The sequence below is a fragment of the Macrotis lagotis genome, chromosome 1 (assembly GCF_037893015.1).
Source record: "Macrotis lagotis isolate mMagLag1 chromosome 1, bilby.v1.9.chrom.fasta, whole genome shotgun sequence".
Taxonomy (NCBI): Eukaryota; Metazoa; Chordata; class Mammalia; order Peramelemorphia; family Peramelidae; genus Macrotis; species Macrotis lagotis.
This window is the reverse complement of record NC_133658.1, coordinates 834,792,856-834,815,437: the sequence shown is the minus strand read 5'-3', so window position 1 is coordinate 834,815,437 and position 22,582 is coordinate 834,792,856. Positions and strand designations below refer to the sequence as shown.

General features: G+C 36.1%; 1 protein-coding gene across 1 annotated transcript in view; it reads right to left on the bottom strand.

Annotated features, from left to right (window-relative positions):
- Window positions 1-12,291, bottom strand: part of LOC141507386 (T-cell ecto-ADP-ribosyltransferase 2-like) — a 57,109-nt gene extending 44,818 nt beyond the window's left edge. Inside the window, 4 exon segments of the mRNA XM_074214986.1 lie at window positions 4,287-4,377; window positions 4,379-4,430; window positions 6,282-6,975; window positions 12,205-12,291. Coding sequence (XP_074071087.1) covers window positions 4,287-4,377; window positions 4,379-4,430; window positions 6,282-6,975; window positions 12,205-12,291 — 924 coding nt within the window.
- Between the last annotated feature and the right edge of the window lie 10,291 nt (window positions 12,292-22,582).

The following is a 22,582-nucleotide window of genomic DNA, read 5'->3' as shown; positions in this document are numbered from 1 at the left end:
CAAAAAGGAATCTTGACCACTGAACCATGGCCAAGGCTCAACTGGTAAGGGTCACTTTGGAAGGAGAATTTGTGCAAATAGAAATTCTGGAAACAGGGTCCCGTTCAGGTGTTGGGAATGCCAAGCAGCAGGACACATCTCATGAGATTGTCAGAAAAGGAAAAGGGAACAGCAAGTGTATTCCCTTATAGAGACAAATGAGGATTAGGGAAGTCAGGGGATCTCTAGCACCCACCCAGAACCCTTGGTAAACTTGAGGGTCAAAAATGGAAAAGCAATGCTTTCTCATAGTTACAGGAGCTGCCCAGACCTCAGTAATACAGGTCCCCTCTGGAGTAAAGTTATCTAAAGAGTCACTGATCATTTCAGGGGTAAAAGAGGAAAACTTTTTGGTCCCTATGACCAAAGAATGCAAAGTTAGGATGGGGGCTCAGGAGCCTTCTTGAAAATTACTTCTTTTTCTTGAAGCTAGAAGGAAGTTACTAGGAAAGGATTTGATTACTCAGTTGGGAATAACCCTGATACCAAGGGGAATGAATATATGCCCCAGTAAAATGGCAAAGCTCCAAGAGGGGGAACTAGTAAAAATCCTTCCTGAGGTTTGGGCAGGGCCTGACAATCCAGGCAGAATTGATATCACTCCCATAAAGATTACTCTCTGGGATCCAGCGGAGGTGGTAAAGGTCAAAACAATACCCCATCTCTAGGGAAGGGAGAGTGGGATCGAAGCCTGTTATACAAAGGCTTTTGAAGAATAAATCGATTGAATCCTGCATTTCATCTTATAATACCCCTCATTTCACCAATTAGGAAAAAAAGATGGACAATTCAGAGTAGTCCAAGACTTAAGAGAAATTAATAAAATAGTTTTGCCCTCCCACCCCATGGTGTCAGACCCCTGGTTCCAGTAAATGGTTTAGTATATTAGATTTAAAGGATATATACATTCTGGAACTGTCCCTTAGAGGAGAACAGCAGGAGTATTTTTGCACCCGAATGGGAAGACCCAGAACTGGTAGAAAACAGAAGCTCTGGTGCTGTGTACTCCTGCTGCACAGAGAGCTCTATAGAGTCCCCTAATTTGTTTGGCCAAGTCCCGGAGAGCCTTTTAGAAAATTTCCTTTCAATTACCAGGACAAAGCTACTATAGTAAGTGGATGATTTATTAAAAACACCATTAATTATTGAACTTTTTAATAAGAATCAGGGTTTCAGGTCTTGAAAGAGATATCTTTAATTTGTAGAGCAGGAAGTTAAATATTTAGGACACCTAATTAGTGAAAGAAGTAAGAAATTGGACCCAGCTAGTGTGGAAGGTATCATACACACTCCATTACCAAAAACCAAAAAGGAGCTGAGGAAATTTTTGTGTTTAGTTGAGTATTGTATAACTTGGATTGACTCTCCTAAGAAGAGATTCATAGATCTCACCATATTTTCAAAGCTATCCAGAACATAAAGCAGGTTAAGAATGCTTGGGTTAGGGTGGCTAGGTGGCATAGTGGATAAAGCACAGGCCTTGGAGTCAGGAGTACCTGGGTTCAAATCCAGTCTCAGACACTTAATAATTGCCTAGCTGTGAGGCCTTGGGCAAGCCACTTAACCCCATTTGCCTTGCAAAAGTCTAAAAAGAAAAGAATGCATGGGTTACAAAGAGTCCAGCTATTGGGATAAAAACTCTTTTCTGTAAAAGCTTTTGGGAAAATTGGAAGTTAGTATGACAGAAACTTGGATTGGACCAACACCTCACACCCTATACCAAGATAAGATCAAAATGGATACAGAATTTAGACATAAAAATATTATAAGCAAACTAGGAGATCAAGGAATAGGTTACCTGTCAGATCTATGGAAAGTGAAGCAGATGATGACCAGGGAAGAGATGGAGAACATCATTAAAAACAAACTAGACAATTTTGACTACATTAAATTAAAAAGCTTTTGCACAAACAAAACCACTGTAACCAAGATCAAAAGAAATTTAGTCAATTGGGAAACAATTTTTACAACTAATATTTCTGACAATAGATTCATTTCTAAAATATACTTAGAACTGAATCAAATTTTAACAAGACAAGCCCTTGCCCAATTGAAAAATGGTCAAGGATATGCAAAGGCAATTTAAAGATGAGGAAATCAAAGTGATCCATAGTCATATGAAAGTGCTCTAAATCACTAATTATTAGAGAAATACAAATTAAATATCTGAGGTACCCCCTCACATCTCTCAGACTGACCAATATGACCAGAAAGGGCAATGATCAATGTTGGAAGGGATGAGGAAATCTGGGACACCAATACATTGTTGATGGAGCTGTGAACTTATCCAAAATTTCTGGAGAACAATTTGGAATTATACCTAAAAGGCAACAAAAATGTGCATACCCTTTGATCCAGCAATACCACTACTGGATCTATACCCTGAAGAGATTATGAAAAAGGGTAAAAATATCACTTGCACAAAAATACTCATAGCAGTCCTGTTTGTGTTGTCGAAGAATTGGAAATTAAGTGAATGTCCTTCAGTTGGGGAATGGCTTAACAAACTGTGGTATATATATATATATATATATATATATATATATATATATATATATATGTTGTTGAACCCAAAGAGTGAAATGGAGTCCAAAATTTGATAAGTTTGGAGATCTTTAATTTTCTGGGACTGCCTGGGGATGAAGAGTATCCAGATCAGACAGTATCTCAGTGTTCAGGGGATAGGGTTTTTATAGTGTTTTGAGGAGAGGGGTACTGAGAGCAAGCAGGATACAGAAGCAAAGACAGCAGTTAGATATATTTTCTTGTCATACTAATATAGACATATGTAAACATATGACTCAGTATAGATAGGGGGCTAGACAGAGTAGGAAAAGGGTCAGGGTCTTTGTGTTATGCCTGAACATATTTCCTGAGACAGAGGGAGTCACATATTCATGGGCTTACCTCAAGTTTGAGGGACTGAAATTTACTATCTTATGGTTCCAGCCACATCTGGGGAAGGGGGAGGCAGTCCTGGAATTTAACAGATACAGCAAGATAATTAGGCTAACAATGGTTCTTTGTAAATCTTTAGACAATTTTATGGTATAACTGTGACCCCCAGGATCAAGCATTTTGATCCTGTCAGCCTATACACAAATAATGATATTGCAATTTTATGGAATATCTGTGAGTCCCAGAGTCAATCATTTGGGTCCTGTCTGGTTATTTTCAGACTCAGAGGTGCCTAGTCGAAGTTATATTTCTAAGGAGTTTCTCAGGGCCCAGAAGGATGTCAGGAACCCCTTTCTATGCAGGAATTTCACAAACATTGATATTGTACTTCAATGTGATGGAACACTATTGTTGTATTAGAAACTAGGAGGGGATGGGAATTCAGGGAAGCCTGGAAGAATTTGCATAAACTGATGCTGAGAGAGATGAGCAGAACCAGAAAAACATTGTACACCCTAACAGTAACATGGGGATTATGTTCAACCTGAATGGACTTGCTCGTTCCATCAGTGCAACAATCAAGGACGATATTGGGATATCTGCTATGGAGAATACCATCTGTATCCAATGAGAGTTGTGGAGTATGAACAAAGACCAAAGAATATTGCCTTTAATTTAAAAAAAATCTTATTATGTAATTTATGTTTCTTCCTTAAGGATATAATTTCTCTCTCATCACATTCAACTTAGATCAATGGATACCATGGAAACAACATAAAGACTAACAGACTGCCTTCTGTAGGGGGAGGGAAGCAAGATAAGGGGAAAATTATAAAATTCAAAATAAATAAAATCTTTCTTAAAAAAAAAACCAGAATGCCTGGACTAAAATTCAGATCAATGCCCCTTCCCTGGCCCACATTTTGAGGAAATCCCTTTGTGAGATCTAGGAATTGTCAGACTTATCTAGAGGTAGAGTTATTCTTGAAAGAACAGGATGAGAAGACCAAATAATAGCCAGTGAGTTAAGTGTTCAGGCCCTTCCAGGATGTTACCAGGAGCTGGAAGGAAAAAAGAGGAAAGAATAGTGAGTTCAGTGAGGGAAATCTTTCCTTAATTCCCTTCCCAGAATTATTAAAAGATCAGAAAATCACCTTTTGGGAGACTGGGAACCTTTCTCTCTCTCTCTCTCTCTCTCTCTCTCTCTCTCTCTCTCTCTCTCTCTCTCTCTCTCTCTCTCTCTCTCATTGTATAATACCACAGATTAAAGAATTCTGAGAGTGAGAAATGGTTCATAGTATCTGTAGTCTCAATGAAATCTCCATTGGATATTTAATCTCATCCTGTACCTGAGGAAGGACCAGGTGTTCTTCCTCACCAGTATGAGGTGAGAGAAGATAAACATTATAGGTCCATTGGGTTGAGGCCTTGATTTGGGATGGAGGGGTAGAAAGATTCCTTACCAGAGTTAGGACAGTTGTTTTTTTTCTTTTCTGAAAAAGAGACAAACACAATCAATTCTTTGTATTAGAATTTCATGCTTGAAGCCCTAAGTTTAGCACAGTTCTCACAGCAAACCTCACCAAAGCTTTGGCAATGCCCCAATTAAATAGGAACAGCCAACTTGGGTTTCCTCTTTCTGCTTTAGACCTCTAACTTTGGAATGGGTTATGTCTTCAAGTCTCAGACCTCAAATATTCCAGTTCCATCCTAGTCCAGAACTTTGTTTCCACTAAGCAAAACTGGACATGTAGTTTCCATTTGTTATTACAACTCATGACCTAACTACCAAAAAAGAGGTTTCCAGAAAGGATCAAAGGACAAGACAGGAAACCCTGAAAATCCTAGAATCAAAGATTCAGATATATATTTAGCACTGAATGGAAACTGAATCTCATGTTACCCTGACTTTTTTTTCTAAATGAGGAAACTGAGGTTCAGTATCTTGGAGAAATGATACACCTAAGGACATAGTGATAATATCATAGTCCAGATTGGAATTCAGGTCATCTGACTTCAAATTCAGTATTTTCTATTTTATTTGTAGATCTCAAAAGGCAGTATTGGAATAGAGGTTAGAATGCTGAACTTGGAGTCAGAAAGATCTTGCTTTAAAAGAATTTTATCCTCCTTTTACAGATGAGAAAACTGAGGCTTGGAGATGTTAGTTGGTTTGTCTGTGGTCACTGTTCATAGATATCAGTGATTGAATGTGGACTTGTGAGTTCTCAGTCCAGCAGAATGAAACAGAGAGAGAGAATGCTTGTTTGTGTGTGTGAGAGAGACAGAGAGAGACAAAGAGAGGGAGACAGAGAGAGAGAGAGAGAGAGAGAGAGAGAGAGAGAGAGAGAGAGAGAGAGAGAGAGAGAGAGAGAGAGAGAGAGAGAGACTGAGGAGTGGGGAGAAAAGGAGGGAGGGAGAGAGAGAGAAAGATGAGAATGATTTTTTAATACTGCAGACATGTAGGGGAATCCAGCTCCTCAACATGTCCCTGATTTCTAGTTTGGCTCCATAGAGAACAGAAACTTTTCCTTGATTTCTTGTCTTTTCAATTATTGGGAAGGGGTACAGGGAGGGAGAGGATTTGAAAGTAAAAATAACATTTAAGGAAAAGAAAGACACTTTCCCCAATATGAGATTGAAATCTTTCTCTTAATTTAAGTGAGATCTCTTCTCATTCTTATCTAAAAATCTTATTTATTCTTGTGTTCATTTTGATATGTCATCATCTGTCTACCTTCTCTAATTTTTCTTGCTATTTTGCTAGGTTAAGTAAATTTAGTTACTGTTTGCTATTTGTGAAGGTCTTTTGGTTCCCAAGTATCTGGTGGTTAGAGTCAGAACTGGTAAGCCTAAGTAAAAAGGGAGAGCAATGCCTCTTTTACTTTGAATCTATTACCACCCCCACCCCTTCAACCCAAGGAATAGCAATATTTGCGGGGAGAGACAGGTTTAATTCTAGTCCAATATTGGTTTTGAAGACTTGGAAAAAGAGTGCCCATCCTCATGGTGCTCTTAGCACCTTCCTGACCATTCTTGCCCTATTTTCTCCTCCCCCATAGTTGATTGGTGCTGGCATTGTTCTGGCTCTCCACCTCTCCTAAGAAATTGTTCCACACCTCATAGCATATCTATCAATTTCTGCTCCCACCAAACCAAGAGCCAGAGTTCAATATGTTTAGACAATCTGTGCATATCTTGGACATGGGCTTACACACATCCTACACAAATCAGTAATTTTCCATTTTTAACGATAATTTACTTACTCTGACCACCAGACTGGATTCTGCAAATACTGCTCATCCCCTTTGTCAGACCCCCCACCCCCTTCTTCCCCAACTCACCTCCCTGGAATGCACAATTAAAATTACTACAGTTAGTTGTACTCTTTAGGTTGACATTGTTGAGTCCAATGCAAGTGTATTTAAAATTGGAGACATCAAAGACTGCATATGGTGGGATCAACACTTCCTCTTGTGAGACATTGTATGATAAATGTTGAATGGAAGCTCCAAGGCAAGTGGAGATGTAATAGAGAGTCCCTGAGTCTTTTGCAAACTCTTTGGCCACTTTTATGTTCTTAGATGATGAGGCAAATCGACCAAAGCGCATTTCTTTTGTCTTAACAGAATAGGATCTCTGAGGTATGCCCCTGAAAACAGTAGTACATACTCCTCCAAGATTTTGGATGGCTTGTGTCAAATAAAAATGGAAAGCTTTATAATGGAAATTTTTCTCATAGTCTTTTGTAGAGCTACAACAAGTTCTGACTTCTTCATTAAACCTTTTAGGAAATGAACTTTTTTTAGTGTAGGCAATGACAGCAATTTCAAAAGGTTTTTGAATGCGTTTCTCTTTGAGATTTGGAGTCAGTGTCTTCCATTTTTCCTCTGCTTCTTTCCACAATTCATCAAAATTATTGTCTTGTTCCCTTTCTTTAGCCAAAAACTCTTCTGCTTTTATCATCATTTCTGTTTCACATCCCTTATATTGGTCATCAAAAGTCTTATGTTCAAAGCTCATGTAAAATTTGTTTTTCTGAGGAGAAAAAGGAAACTTCAGCTACAACCAGGTTGCTTTTAACTATTAATATTTCTGATAATGAATAAAAATGGAAGCTTGCAGGTTCATTTGTTTGTACATCAGCTCACATATGTATTTGTACTTGCTCATATACATACACCTATATTTCACAATCCTAAGGGTGGAGCCATTTTATTTGACCACCCAAAATACAAAAAAAAAAAATTAAGTCATATGCATAGTGAATCACAAACTCAGCTGGGGTATATTGAAAACTTTAAAGATATTTCAATGGTGCAATGACTTAGGGAAACAAGGGTTAAGGACTTGAGAAGGCAGTATCTCATTTGCCTGGGTTGGGTCAAATCCAAGGACTCTCTTTGCTAGGGAGCAGAATGGTTCTTTGGAGTGAACAATGGACTTTGAATCAGAACCCTAAGATTAATACATGATGCTATCTTATTTTGGGTAAGTCATTCCCCATCCCAGCTTTCTCATCTGTAAGAAATGGAGATTTCAGAGCATCAAGGTGGGTCAGTAGATAGAACACTGACCTGAATCAGGAGGACCTCAGTTCAAATTTGACCTCAGACACTTAATAATTATCTGACTGTGTGATCTTGGGCTGGTCCCTTTATTCCACTGCCCTCCACCCCCAAACAGATGGTGTAACTTATTGACCTTTGAGATTCTTCTAGCTTTGACTACAATCCTGTGATAGACTCCAGAAACAACTCCTGTTCCCCAGACAGTCCTGGAGGAGTGAAAAACCAAGGTAATGGGGAAATCTTGGCAAATAGGGTCTGAGGAGAGATAGTTTTCAGCAAGGTTGTGAGGTTATGAGGTTATAAGAGAAAAAAAGCAAAATGGGCAAAATCAGGTAACATTTAGAATTATACCCAACTTATGCTGGTTTGAAAGGTTGTGCTGTTGGGTGTGATGAGTGATTCTAGAAAGAAAATTGGGTGGGGAAATTACAAGGGAGTAATTCTATTATAAAAATGGGGCATAAAAGTAAGAACTGTTACAAAGAAAATTGGTAGGAGTAGAAGACTAGTATTGCTGACACTTTAGTTTTTCAACTGGTTAAAGAGGAAATAAAGTGTACATCTGGAAGGATGTAGAAGTCTTCTGAACTTGTAGAGAAGTGAGAAAACTGGGGGACTGGGTTAGGGAGGAAATTTAGAGGGGTCAGCAGACTGAAATTTGGGCAAATAGGGAAAAGGTTTGAATGGGGACTTTTGGAGATGTGTGATGATTGTTTGGGGGAGATAGGGAGAGGAGAGCACCTCTTGTTGGATTGAGTGAAGTAGTGAGGTAGAAGAGTGGGGAGAGATGGCTAAAGGCTGAGAAAAAATAGTGAGTAAAAATAAGATGGAAGTTAATTTACAAACAGTAATAGCTTTGAATGTGAATGGGATGTTTATAGTAGCTCTCTTTGTGCTGGCAAAGAACTGAAAATTGTAGGCATGCCATCAATAAATTGTGGTATATGATTCTGATGGAATATTATGTCCTATAAGAAATGTTGATGATCTTAGAAAGGCATGTAAAGACTTGAAAGAAATGATGAACAATGAAGTGAGCAGGATGAATAGAATATTATATACAGTAAGAGCATTATTGTTTTAAGAATGATTTTGAACAATTAAGTCATTTTGACCATATAAATACACAAATTAAAAATAAAGGATATGAAGCGAAATACTATCTGCATTCAGAGAATGAATTGATAAATAGAATAATTTCATAAATATTTGTATGTATGTATACGTATGTATATATATATGTGTATATATGTGTGCATGTCTAATAATTGCAATTGTTAGGAGGGGAAGGAAAAAGAAAAGAACATTGAATGATAATTTTGTTGTATATTTGAAGGGAATAGCAAGTTCTACATGTGTAATCATTTTTATTGTACTATGTTATGGAAGTTCTCATTTTGTGTATGATTGAAGGTAAAATATAATTTTTAAAAAAAACAGTTAACTTGAATCTATTAGTACTGAATCCGTCATACACTGAACTTGTAATATAATCTCTTCTTCATGACTTTCTGCTTTTGCTATGTGATTAGTGTAAAGAACTGTCCAATAAGGATCCACTCTGTACAGCATGTGCCTGACACCACACCATGTCTTGGTGAGCCTATTTCTTGGGATGTTTCATGGAGAGACACAGGCAGGGGTGTGCTGGAGCCAATTAAAACTTGCTTGTGAGATGCAATCATTACATTTTTAGTGTGAGCATTTACACCTTGGAAATCAACAAATGCTACAAATCAATGCCTGCTTTATTGTTTTGGTGATTATTTAGACTTAAGAAAGTGATGACGAAAATGTTAATAAAGAAAATTAAACAAAATGTCAAAATTACATTCCCCCCAGAAAACTGGTTATTAAACATTTACTAGCTCTCCAGTGTCACAAGTATCCTTTGACTCTTTTGGGGATGAAAAGCCTTTTAATTGGTTCCTGCGTCAGAAATGAATGTGCATACAAAAGCAAAGCCAATCTTTCTTTATTCCTTTGGCATCTTTGGAGTGAACTCCAGGGGGAGAAAGAGATAATAGAAATAGCAATGGTCAACTGCTGCTGCCACCTGCCTCACTCTCCACCTGGACATCTGCTATGTGGCTGGGACACCTCTTTTTCTTCCTCTCTCAAGGTTGCTCAATTCTGATCTTAGGTTACTGAGCATCACAGACAGAACAGAATAGGTCATCATTTTGAATGCCTTGAAAGATCAACAGAAGCATGAGAGTTTGATAACTAAAATCAGAGCACTGTCTACTGGTACCCATTGTATCCAAACCTGATGAGGAGCCAGCCCTGCTTGAACCAGCGCAGCAGGGGATTGACCTGAGTCCTATAATCAAGGGTTGGGTGTGCCTCACTCAGAAGTGACTTAAAAGGATTCCCAGAACTGGGAAGCACTACCCACCTTTGGCTGAGGTTATAGAGAAATTGTTTTGGAAGTACTACTGTAAGTCCATTCTCCCTATGAATTTAAATTATTAAGAAGAATATGATTCAGGATTTGAAATTTTTACACTCTAATGTTTATATTTTCTCAGTAAATATCCCTCTGTAATAGTTAATTCATGAGAAAGCAAATATCCAGATTGATATTGGGAGATACCAAATAGCTATTGATATTAGGGGAAGATGGTGGATTCATTAGTTATAGGACTAGAAGGCACTCAACGCCTCAGAATCCCCTAGAACTCTTCTTTTTGTTAAGGCTTTTTTTTGGTAGGCAATGGGGCTAAGTGACTTGCCCAAGGTCACACAACTAGGTTATTATTAAGTGTCTGAGATTGAATTTGAACTCAGGTCCTCCTGACTCCAGGGCCAGTGCTCTATTCCCTGTGCCACCTAACTGTCCCCCCAAGAACTCTTGAAGGAAACACTTGTCAGTCATGTTCTAGAGAATCTGACTGCCCATCTAGTAAGGGTTTGAAGTGAACTCATCCATTCCATGTTTTCCTATGGAATTTGATGATCATATGATAATCCAAAGCACAAACCCTTATGTTAGAAATATGGTTAGAATATAAGTTTCTTTGAATTCAAGAAATATTCATAAAGGCCTGACAAGGAATGAGACTAAAATATGAAATACTTTGGGGCAAATTTGATTTATATCTCTCCCTATGGACAGTTATAGAGCCAAAGACCTAGAGCTGGAAAGACCTTTAGAGTACAGCCTCCTTATTTTACAGTTGAAGAAACTGAGGCACTGAAAAGTTTAGTAACTTGCCCAGGATCACACCTAGTAATTATCTGTGATGGCATTTTAACAGATCTTCCTGATTACAGATCCAATACCCTCTGACACTCAAATGAAAGAAGCTGCATTGCATAATAATTAGAGGACTATTTCTAGAATAAGAATGACCTAGGTTCAACTCTTGTCTCTGATTCACAGCAATATAATTCTGGGCAAATCACAAGCTTTTAACAATGTAGTAAATTCTCAATAAATTGCAGGGAAATCAAATCAACAAGCATTTAAGTGCCCATTATGTGCACTGAAAATACAAATAAATATAAAATAATGCAGCATTTGCTCACAAGGAACTTGCAGAGGAGGAAAAAATACAAATTATATGCAAATAAGATAAATACAAAATACATTGTGAGATAAATTGTTATTTCTCTTTTATATTGAGTCAATTATTAATTGAGATTAAGAGTTTCCCTTTCTATTTCCTTATTCAGTAATAAATCTCTGCAGGTTATTCAGCCGGTCTCTGAAAGGACATTGCTGATAGATGTATTTGCCAAGGTCTCTCAATATGCTTGAGGACAAGATGGGAGATGAGGACTAGATAACGGCCTGGTCTGTGGGACTTGAAATTAATTAATCACATGGACTAAAAATGTGACTAATGAGTGACCATATCACTGTCTTTCTCAGAAAACCCATGTAGAACCCAAACTAGGGAGGCCCTGAAATGCTGACTGTATTTATCCTAGAAGCAATGGAATTCCAACAACACTTACAAAAGGGATTAGCTTGTATAAAACATACACAGATCATACACAAAGTAACTTCATTAGGGAAAGAACAGTAAAATCCAAGACATCAGGAATGCCAGGTGACCTTGTGCTCAGAAGGAAAGTAGGGATTCTTTGAGAGTGTTGAGGTAAAGTGAGAGAGCAGGCATTGAAGAAAAGAATGTTAGACTGTCAAAGTTTTGATCCAGAATGTGTTTGTATGTGTAAATATATATATAAGACTGCATGTGTGTGTGTGTATGTATGTAAAACCAGTTTTTGAGCATGTCAAGTTTGTCTAGAATATAGCCTGCTGCATTCTTCCCATATGTCGAGGGCCAACTACTTGATGCCTTTGCCTGTAAAACTTCTGAGACAGAACTAATCTCTCCCTTTCTGCCATCTTTTTGACTGTGTACATAACTGCTTAGCCCAGTGTGGTTCATGAACTTGTAGTGATAAAAGGTGATCTTGCCCATCTCTTTTTCACTTGGTACAGAGAAATGGGCCTGGGGTAGGGGAAAGTGGGGAGTTTTTCCTGCCTTGTATTATTTGTCCCTATAGCCCAGCTCCAGTTCCAAGTTCAAAACCCTGCTGGGGCTCAAACCATGTCTTCTCAGGCCTTCCATATTAATCTGCAATCCTGGCTTTCAAGTTGCCATGGTTGGAACTTTTGGTCTTATGAGGATCACCTCTGACACCTCATACTGAATATCCATGAACAACATGAAACACTTACTTCAAGCATAACCAGCGTAATGATCACAAAGATCACAATGATCACTATTATTGTGATGAAGATGATGATTTTATATTTACGGTCCATTTCACAATCTCCTTTTCTAGAGTTTCTTCTTTGCCCCGAATCTTAACCCTGTAATTGAAATATAAATAAAGAAAAAAATCTTATATTTCTAAGATACTGAAGTGATTTTCCATTTCCTTCTCCAATTTATTTAACTTTCCATTTGTATAATTATTTCTCTGTTATTTGAAAAAGTAGGAAACTGAAATTCAAACTTCATGTTTTTGACTAAACCCCTACAAAAGAGATACCCAGACTGAAGTTTTTATTTGTCCTTCATAATTCTAAAAGTTCAAGTAATATTTATTTTAACTAAGTACAAGCCTTATTACACTGGAGTAGTCATCAAAGGATATTACTTTTCTTATGTATAGGTCTAGTTCCTTAATATCAGCAATATGATAAAGAACCACCAAATACTAAAAAGACATTATTTGACAACAATAAAAATGAATCCACAAATCACTATCACAATTTGTGTCAGACTACCATGTATTCCACATATTAAGTCCCTTAAGGATCATTTTGATTGCTCTTTTTGGTTCAATTTTAGATTTTTCTTTTTTTGTGGGGAGTTTGGGTAAATTTTGCCTTGATCTTATATTAATAGATTTACATATTTTACTATCTTTTACTAATATAGTAAGTGAAAAGTAAATCACAAAGGAAGCTTTCTTATCTAGATGATTATTCATCTAGTACAGTACTTTGCATTGTTCAGTAAGGATATTTGTATCTCTAAGTTTTAGAGTCAAAATTATGTAATATAATGGTTATGTAATAACTTGGTTAAAGTTCTTAAAAATTTACTACAACAAAAACTATAACAATTCTCCATAATGATACCATTTAAGTTGTGTGACAGAAACAGCTACGTAGATACATTCTGATATGACAATATGATTTCAGTTTATCAAAAGATGCATAAGATGAGTTCTTATGTATTCAAGAGAGTAAAAGTAATGTTTATAAACATTATTTATAATATTTATAAACAGAAGTTGACAATGCAAAATAGTTATATATTAACATTAGATATCGAGGATATGACAGATTTAAATTAATCCCTACCTATCCAAAACCAAACAAAACTCCTAAAAAATACTTAACCAGTATAAACCTGTAGTATTTGCTTAAATTTAAAGTACTTACTGTAATCCTTGCTATAATCCTTGTTTTATTATCTAAAACCACATCTATAAGGATAAGGCATAGCTGTCCACTAATTGGCATGTTTGTTTATTTCTCATTAAGTGAAGATGTCTTTTTTTTTTACTGAAATCAAAAACAAATTTTGACTCAGATTTCTCTATATAAGAATGGAATCAACTGCTTTGCAGCACACTTTACAACTTTTGATCCCACTCCCACCCCCAACACACATACATACAACATGCTATATGCAAAAAGTTTCTAACTAAAGAGCAGATATTAAATACCAAAAAAGTTAACATTTATTTTATTTAGCAATTTAGGAAGGTTGTAGCTTTCAGCAATTATATTCCCATTTGAGGTGCAATTGGGAATTCAGAAATCTCTGGAGAACTGTTAGTGCAGGGAAAATTGTAAGCAAAAATCTATGTATGCCTTTGATAACACAGGATAGAATTTCTCTAAAAGTTAGCCTAATTGGTTTCATTTTCAGCACATGGGCCACTTAACATAGCTTTTATTGTTCCTAATGAAAAAACTTGCTCCCTTTTTACAATAAATTCATGACCACTAGAAGATTTTGTTTTCACATTTTGCCCTTCACACTTACTATATGTTTTCTTTCCTCCAGCCATTACCTACTTAGGAAATTATATTTTATTTCCATAGGAAACCTATGGAATTTTAGCAAAACACCTTCTTGTCAGTTCTGAAATGGCTGAAGCTTGGTTCTGATTCACCACCACAAATGTCAACCTCCCACCCAAGACCCCACCTGTTCATCTTTTCCTGGGCAATGAAAGACATCATTTCAATAAACATTTATTAAGTTCCTTTCTCTGTGCCTGCCACTGTACTGGGCCATGGGAATACAAAGGAAGGCAAAAGATGGTCCATTCTCTTGAGAAGTTTGCAGGGAAGACAATGTAAAAATAGCCACATACAGAAAAGTTTTATACATGTTAAATTGTTGATAATCAACAGAGAGAAGACACTAGAAGACACTGTTTTGGAAAATGTCACCCATATCAGGAAAGGTTGAATTTTAGCTAGGAATGAAGGAGGCTAGGAAAACCACGAGGCATATATGAGGAGAAAGAGCATCCCAGGGAAGAAGCATAGACAGTGAAAATGACTGGTTTTGGAAGATGAGAAAAAGCTTATTGGTCACATGTATAAAGTAGAGGTGGGGGGGAGAAGAAAAAGGAAAGTAGAGAGCATTTAAGGTGAAAGAAGACTGAAAAGGTGTGATGGGTGACATATGTTATAAAGGACTTGGAAGTCAAACAGAATTTAATATTTGATCCTGCCTGTTTTGGAAAATGTCACCCATATCCAGAGAAAAAATAATGTTGTTTGAATGCAGAGCAAATTTTATTATGTCCAGTTTTTCAAACTTTATGGTTTTTTCTCTCTTATGGATTTTCCCCTTTAGTTTTAATTTCTTTTTCATAACATAACTAATAAGGAAATATTCTAAACACTATTGTACATGTACAACTGATATCAGATTATTTGCTGCCAAAGGGAGGAACTCATAAGTTTGCAAATGGACAAATGTTGAAAACTACCCTTGCCTATAGTTGGAAAAAGAAAATAAAATAATTTTTAAAAATATTTGATCATAGTGATGATTGGAAACCACTGGATTTTAGGCAGAGGGTAGATGACATGCTCAGGCATATGATATAAAATTTCACTTTGAAAAGTACAATTTAAGAAAGAAAACTGGTTCAAATACCTATTAAAAACTTAGTAATTAAATCATTGTTAACAAGCTTCTAGATCTAAATGAGATAATTGTGGGTTTTTTTTAAGTTTTTGCAAGGCAATGGGGTTAAGTGGCTTGCCCAAGGCCACACAGCTAGGTAATTATTAAGTGTCTGAAGCCGGATTTGAACTCAGGTACTCTTGACTCCAGGGCTGGTGCTCTATTCACTGTGCCACCTAGCCGCCCCTTAATGGGATAATTGTTTATTAAGAACTCTCAATCTGCTGACCATTGAAAGAAGAATTAGAGAACCTATAAGGTCAACTTTTCACAAGGATGATCAAATAAATGTAACTTGGAGGGAAAAAGAAGAGTGGGGGGAATTGAATTCAGATTTTTAAAAATAGACTGTCACAGATGAAGGACATATAATCAATGGCATGGGGAAATGAGTTTCCCCAATGGAATATAATCTCCTTGAGGGCAGGAACTTTCTTTCTTTTTTAATTCTATTTATATCCCCAGCAGTTAGTACAGAATCTGGCTTAAAGTAAGAGCTTAATATATGCTTGTTGCCTGCCTCCCTGAAGGAGAAAGCGCTATCTAGAAACACACTTATAACTAGAAGGAGTAAAACTGATGAACAAGCACATATCCTTTCAACAATTCACTTTATTTGAGCCTCTTGAAAACCACAAGGAGTGCTCACTGAAATGTAGATAGATAGTATTATTGTCCTTGAATTTATTATTGACCTTGAATTTGTTTTAAACTTTTCTATGGCTGTTATTTCAATATAATTGGTTTCCTCTGTAATCTGATATGTTTTACTTTGTTTCATTCATTTAAAAACATTTTTCTGGGATCCATGACACAAAAGAGATAGAGTCCCTTTTTGTAGTAACTGAATGGAGTGGAGAATGGGTAGAATTCATGGATAGTTAGAAAAGGATCCTTGGATTTTGTGATGTTGTCTATACTTTCTTTAGTCTTAATTTCTCTTATTCATAGATCTGACATAACTATTCCACGCTTTTCTAATTTGCTTATGGTATCACCCTTTATGTGTAAATCATGTACTCATTTTGACTTTAGCTTAGTGTGAGATGTTATTTTATGCCTAGTTTTTGCCATATTGTTTCCCAGCAATTTTTGTCAAGTAATGAGTTTTTTCTCCAAAAGTTTGACTCTTTGTGCTTATCATGTTCTAGGTTGATTTATTGTAATGTAATTTGTACTCAATCTATTCTATCAATCCATAATTCTATTTCTGAGTCAGTATCATAATATTTTTTTTTAGGTTTTTTGCAAGGCAAATGGGGTTAAGTGGCTTGCCCAAGGCTACACAGCTAGGTAATTATTAAGTGTCTGAGGCCGGATTTGAGCCCAGGTACTCCTGACTCCAGGACTGGTGCTCTATCTACTGCACCACCTAGCTGCCCTCAGTATCATAATGTTTTGATAATTACTGCTTTTTAAATATAGATTGAGTTCTGGTATGCTTAGATTACCTTCCCTCACATTTTTTATAGATTCTCTTGATATCCTTGATCTTTTGTTCTTTCAGGTGAATTTTTTTCTAGCTGTATAAAATAATTTTTCAATAGTTGAATTAGTAAATGTCTGGAATGGTTAGTGTGGAATAACTATCTCCTTCTTAGATAACGACTTTGAGGATGGTGGTAGGGTAGAAGGGGGATAATTTAACTCAAGTTCTGAAGCTCCAAATTCAATGTCCTTTCTCCTATATCCCAATTTTATTTATCAGATAACATTATAGGAATTGTTGTTTATGATATTCTTTTAAATGTGGAGAATGGGAGGCATGTACAATGGAGGAAAAGAGGAGACATATCCCTGCCTCACCTGGACAAGGGTAGGGAAAAGGAGTTTTTTCTAATCTTTTTGTTGGTCAATCAGATTTTGTACTTGTGGAAGAGACACTTTGAAGGAATTCCATGATTGTGCCTCCCAGCTCTTCTATGAAGACAGTAATATATTAAACAATAATCAATTTTCCAAAATTAGTTTTATATCAGAAATATGAGGCTAGATTAACCTGAGGAAAACAAGATATAGAATCATAGAATTCAACAAAACAATAAAACATAAATTTACACTGATAGATGTGGAAAATAGCTTTCACAAATACAGTACTCATATGTAATAAAAATTATAAAAGTATAGACTCAAAAGAAGGGACTAACTATTTGATAAAAACTGATAGGAAAACTGGACAATATTCTGGTAGAAATTAGGTTTATCTTAACTTATCCCAAGATAAGTTCCAAATGGAGAAATAACCTTAATATGAATGTCAAATCAAAATGATTAGAAGAACAAGGAAGAAATTAACTCTCAGATTTATGGGAAAAGGAAGAGTTGATGATTGAACAATCAATACAGAGGTTCAGGGAAGATTAAATGGACAATTTTGATTACAGAAAAAATTTTTTTAAAAAAGATTTTGCCCAACCAAACAATGCAATTGTGATTAGAAGGAAAATAGTGAAGTGGAGGAAAAAAATCTATATAGCAAGTTTCTCTGATTAAGTTCTCATATCCATGATCTCAAAGGAATTGTTTCAGAACATCAAACAAGAGTGACTTTACTTTTCCTCCCCCTCTTTTCTCTTCTTCTCCACCCTACCTTTACCTTGCAGAGATGGTTATCTCTCTCTCTCTCTCTCTCTCTCTCTCTCTCTCTCTCTCTCTCTCTCTCTCTCTCTCTCTCTCTCTCTCTCTTTCTTTCTAAGTTAGACTAGATGCTCCTGGCCTAGGCCCACTGGAGAAACCATGGGCCTCTATTCCATCTATTGGGACTTAGCCAATCCTTATGGCTTTTTCTCTTAGCCAGGTCTCCTGGCTATTTTCCTTTTCACTTTTTTCTCCCTCTCACTCAAACCTCACCTAGTCTTTTGTTATTCTCATACCCTACTGCTTGCTCCTGGAGGAGAAAAGATTTTAATCTGTATACTTTGAAGGACTGTAATACAATAAGCCCCCTTCATTTCCTTTACTTTGATTTCCTGTTTTTAAATCTGGACTTAATTCTGGACATTTTTTATGACAGCTATAAACATATATCATATTATTTGCAATAAATAAGTTTACAGATTTGAAAATTTAGTAGACCTTATACAAATTGCATAAAAAGTTTTACAAAAGTCTTTTTCTAAGTCCTCTTTTTTTAAACAGCAATAAACATTCCTGATGTTAAAAAGGATGATATATTAATTATGAACTGGTAAAGTGATGGACATCTCTTTATTCAATCTTAAAACAAAAAATTGAAATTGGAATTTATCAAACTTAAATTAGTATAAAATTTTTTTTGGTATTATAAATTAATCCCACAAATTCTTCACAGGCAATAAATTTCAATTATCACACAGCTTCTAAGGACCACCTTCATTCAACTTGAAGGTATGTACCACAGGAAGGTCTGTTGGTTTAAGACATTGAGAAATATACCTAACTAAATTGCTCTTATAAACAATATACCTAACTAAATTACTCTTATAACACCTTAAGCAAAATTCCTTTCAAATGTTGGCTTTAAAAAAGTGACATCACATAATTAACCCTTTCATTGGCAATTAAGTTAAAATCAGGTTGCTAAAATTGTTAAATGCTCATCAGATTTCCTTACAGAAAAATTTTTGATAAAGATTTATGACTTGATGGTATCAAAAATCCTTTTTTCTTTATGATTATAAGATTTTCTTTGTACTTAACAATCTTATGAAATTCATGGTTCAAATATCAAAAACTATTATTACAGAAAGCAACAATAATACTTAAGAAACTTAGTTTTTCTTCATTCATTGTTTATTAATACCACAATATTTTAACTCCAATTATTGAACAATATTTAACATAAAACATTTGTGAACATCACAATACCATGATTCAAATTATGTATTTTCCAACCTTAAAAAAATTTCTCAAGTTAAACAATATATAAATTTAATGATGTTCAGAAAATCAATCCATGTATGGTTATCTCATTATAAAGGTGATCATATAGCTCTAATACATTTCTTTATTTATATGTCCTGTTACCTTTTCCTTCAGAATTAAATTTTGGCTTAAATCAATCCAAAATCTAGACTTATAGGTCCTTATCACATATATAGATATGTATATATGCATGTTATACATATTCTTCTTTTATTATTATTAAAACAAAACAAAAAGTTTTCTTTCTGCAGTTTCTGAGGAAGAGTATTAGAATAAGATTTTTCAGCTTCCATTCTTTATTCTGAAATCAACACTTAATTATTTTATGAGAACTCACCAAACCAGCACTGTTTAGAGATCCTGTTTTGTGAGATTTTAGGGGCTCTGCCTTAGCCCTCCAAAATTCCCCCCAAAAGGTCCAGTGGTATCTTGTTAGATCTCCAGGTCAGAGGAGACTAAAGAAGAGCTGCTGTGGGAGCAACACAGAGAGACCTTTAATCTAAATTATCATTATTAGTTTTTTCTTTTAACATGCTAATTAAGACCTGTCAATACATTAATTTTAGGGACAATTTCAATTTCTTTTAGGTCCCTTATATGGATAATTTGCCAAATCAGTAAATAAAACCCTGTTAAGTCCATCAGACCAAGAAAGAAACAATAGAAAATAAGAGGAAATAATAGAAACCCCTTCTTTTCCCCCAAAAAACCATGATTTTCAGGAAAATTCGTTCTTTTGGCACCAAATCATGAGTTTTTGTAAAAGAGAAAGATCCAATTTTGAAAAAGGAGGATGGAAAGATTGATCAACCAAAACACAGAGACACACCAGCAGGCCTGACTATGCAGAGATAGCTGAGAGCTTCCCTTTGCCTGCAGTTTAACACAAACACATATAAAAACACATAAAGAGTGAACTAGATAAAATCCCTACCTTGCTCTTACACTAGAGGGTCCCTTAAACACTATACAAACAAAGACAAGGGGGTGTCAGGCCTCAGCACCCTCCCCAGCAAACAAAAAAACCCCAACACCACCATAAGTGATAAATCTCCAAAAAAGAGATAAAATTCCAGAGAAACATTCCATTTCCAAACAATTGAGTTGAACCTTATTATATTCCAAAGCATATATTATGCTTTACATATACATATGCACATATACATTAAAAAAATAAGTCTATCCACCCAGATTGCTCTCTTTGCCATTTGAAAGCAGAAATGTATTTACTGCTGGAAGGAACAGGTATGGAAAGATAGCCATTGCCTAGGTCAGCCACAGTGAATACTGCAGCAGAGGGAGGACTGGGCACCACAGGAGAGGGAGGCAGGACAATAACTGAAACTGGCTCTGTCCAAGAGGAGCAGAAAGAAATTTGGAAGGACTGTGTGGAATGACTTCTTAATTTTTTTTTTTGTTTTTTTTTACTATTTTCTAAATCTCTGAGAAGAGACCTACATTGTTTTTTTTCTGATGTCCAGGATTTTTGCAATTATGACAGACCCTGGCTGCCTGATCTTCAGACTGCCTCCTAGGGACTGAGAGCTGCTTGAGCTGCAGCATCAGAATCTTATTTTTCTTTGCCCTTAATTTTCTCTTTTCTTGGAGATCTTTTTCTTTTTGTTCTATCAAATTCTGACTCAATTTCTGAGTTAATTCCACAATGTATTGAGGATGTTTATCTTGCCAGTTTGACTCACTTATCTTTATATTCCTAGACAAAATAGGCTGCAGATTGTTAACAAAATAAGAGAGAAACTGAGTCTGTCCTCCTCCTTCTTTATCATGATTCAATCCTGAATCTGCAACAAAGGCTTCTGCTAATCTATCAAAATATTAAAACACTGTTTCATCTTCCTTCTGAACAATAGTTTTAATTTTTGTAAAGTCCACTGGTCTGGGAAATGCACGGGAATTGCATCATAAAAGGCATCCCCTAATGCCTTAGTTTCTACATAGTGCCTTTCCTAATCTATACATGCCACCCAATCTGTGTTTAGAACTCTTCAAATGTAGCTTTGATATCTGCCTTTTTAAACCAATTCTTTGCTTCCCCTTTCCCTACTACGGCAATAGTTAACTGGCAAACATCTGGGATCCCAGGCCAATAGGATTGCAAAGTAACATTAAATTGATCACTAAACCCAATAAGATCTTTATGTGGATCAGGATGGCTTAAACTTATAATGAGGGACATTATAACATCTGATCCAGTCTGACCTTCTCCATCCACAGGCTGAATGACCTGAGGACATGGTCTGTTTACTACCTTGAAAGAATGGATCCCAAAAAGTTCAGACTTCAGGCTTTTACCTGGAGCCAGGGCAAACAGTATTAGAAGCTTTTGGGGAAGGGAAAAGATTTAGGTCTGCCAGCTCTTCTGGCTCATTAGGGGGAGGGAATGAAACCAAGACTGGAAGAGAATTAGAAACCTGAGCAGACAGGAGGCTTTTTGCATCTGCTGTCTTATCATGGGGAGGGATATTTAATGGAGGAGAAATTTTCCTACAACCTTTAAGTGAGGCTTTCTCAGACTTTCTTTCCCTAATATTTCACTGTACCAGCGATAAAAACATTTTCATTCTTTTTTAGACATTTGACTGGTTTTAAAAGTTAGTTTTGTCTTAAGATAATTAACTTTAGTCTTGTCAAATGAACCCCACCTTGGCCAGCTTAATTGTGGGTCATCACTAGTTAATTGTTTCCACTTTTAGCAAAATATGTGATCACTCCGGGCAGCTAGGTGGCACAGTGGATAGAGTACCAGCCCTGGAGTCAGGAGTACCTGAGTTCAAATCCAACCTCAAACACATAATAATTACCTAGCTGTGTGGCCTTGGGCAAGCCACTTAACCCCATTGCCTTGCAAAAGAAACTAAAAAAAAAAGTATGTGATCACTGGAATTGTAATTTTTGGTCATATAAAAAGCAGAAGCTCTCTCTACTGGATCTCTGATCTTAGATTCAATTTGTCCCATACTTAGATTCAGTTTGTCCCAGTTAGCAATAACTATACACAATAGCCATACACTAAAAAGACACTAAGCAAATAACCTACAACATACACTATTCAGAAGATACCAAGCAAATATTTCTCTATGTTTTTATCAACCCTCTCCCCTCCAAAAAACCACTAGAGATACAACCACTGAGCAATCTTACTATACAAAATACCTCCCTCAGATCTAGAATTAAGCCTTGATACCCACACTTTGGCTGGAAATCAAAAAATCAGGCAAAATTTCACTAAATGAAAAATTACCCAAACTCCAGTAACAATCCCAGAGAACTACACTTCAGAAAAGAACACAGTTCACAACTAGGGCAATTTGATTTTGAAAAATAACAATCTCACCTTTAGACAAGTCACTCGTGCCAGTGTTAAAATCTGTCCTGGTTTTTTTTTTTTCCTTAGGGATCCCTTTAATGAGTTGTCCAGAAGAAAAGTTTACCTGTTTTTTTAAATTCAAACCTAGATCCAATGTC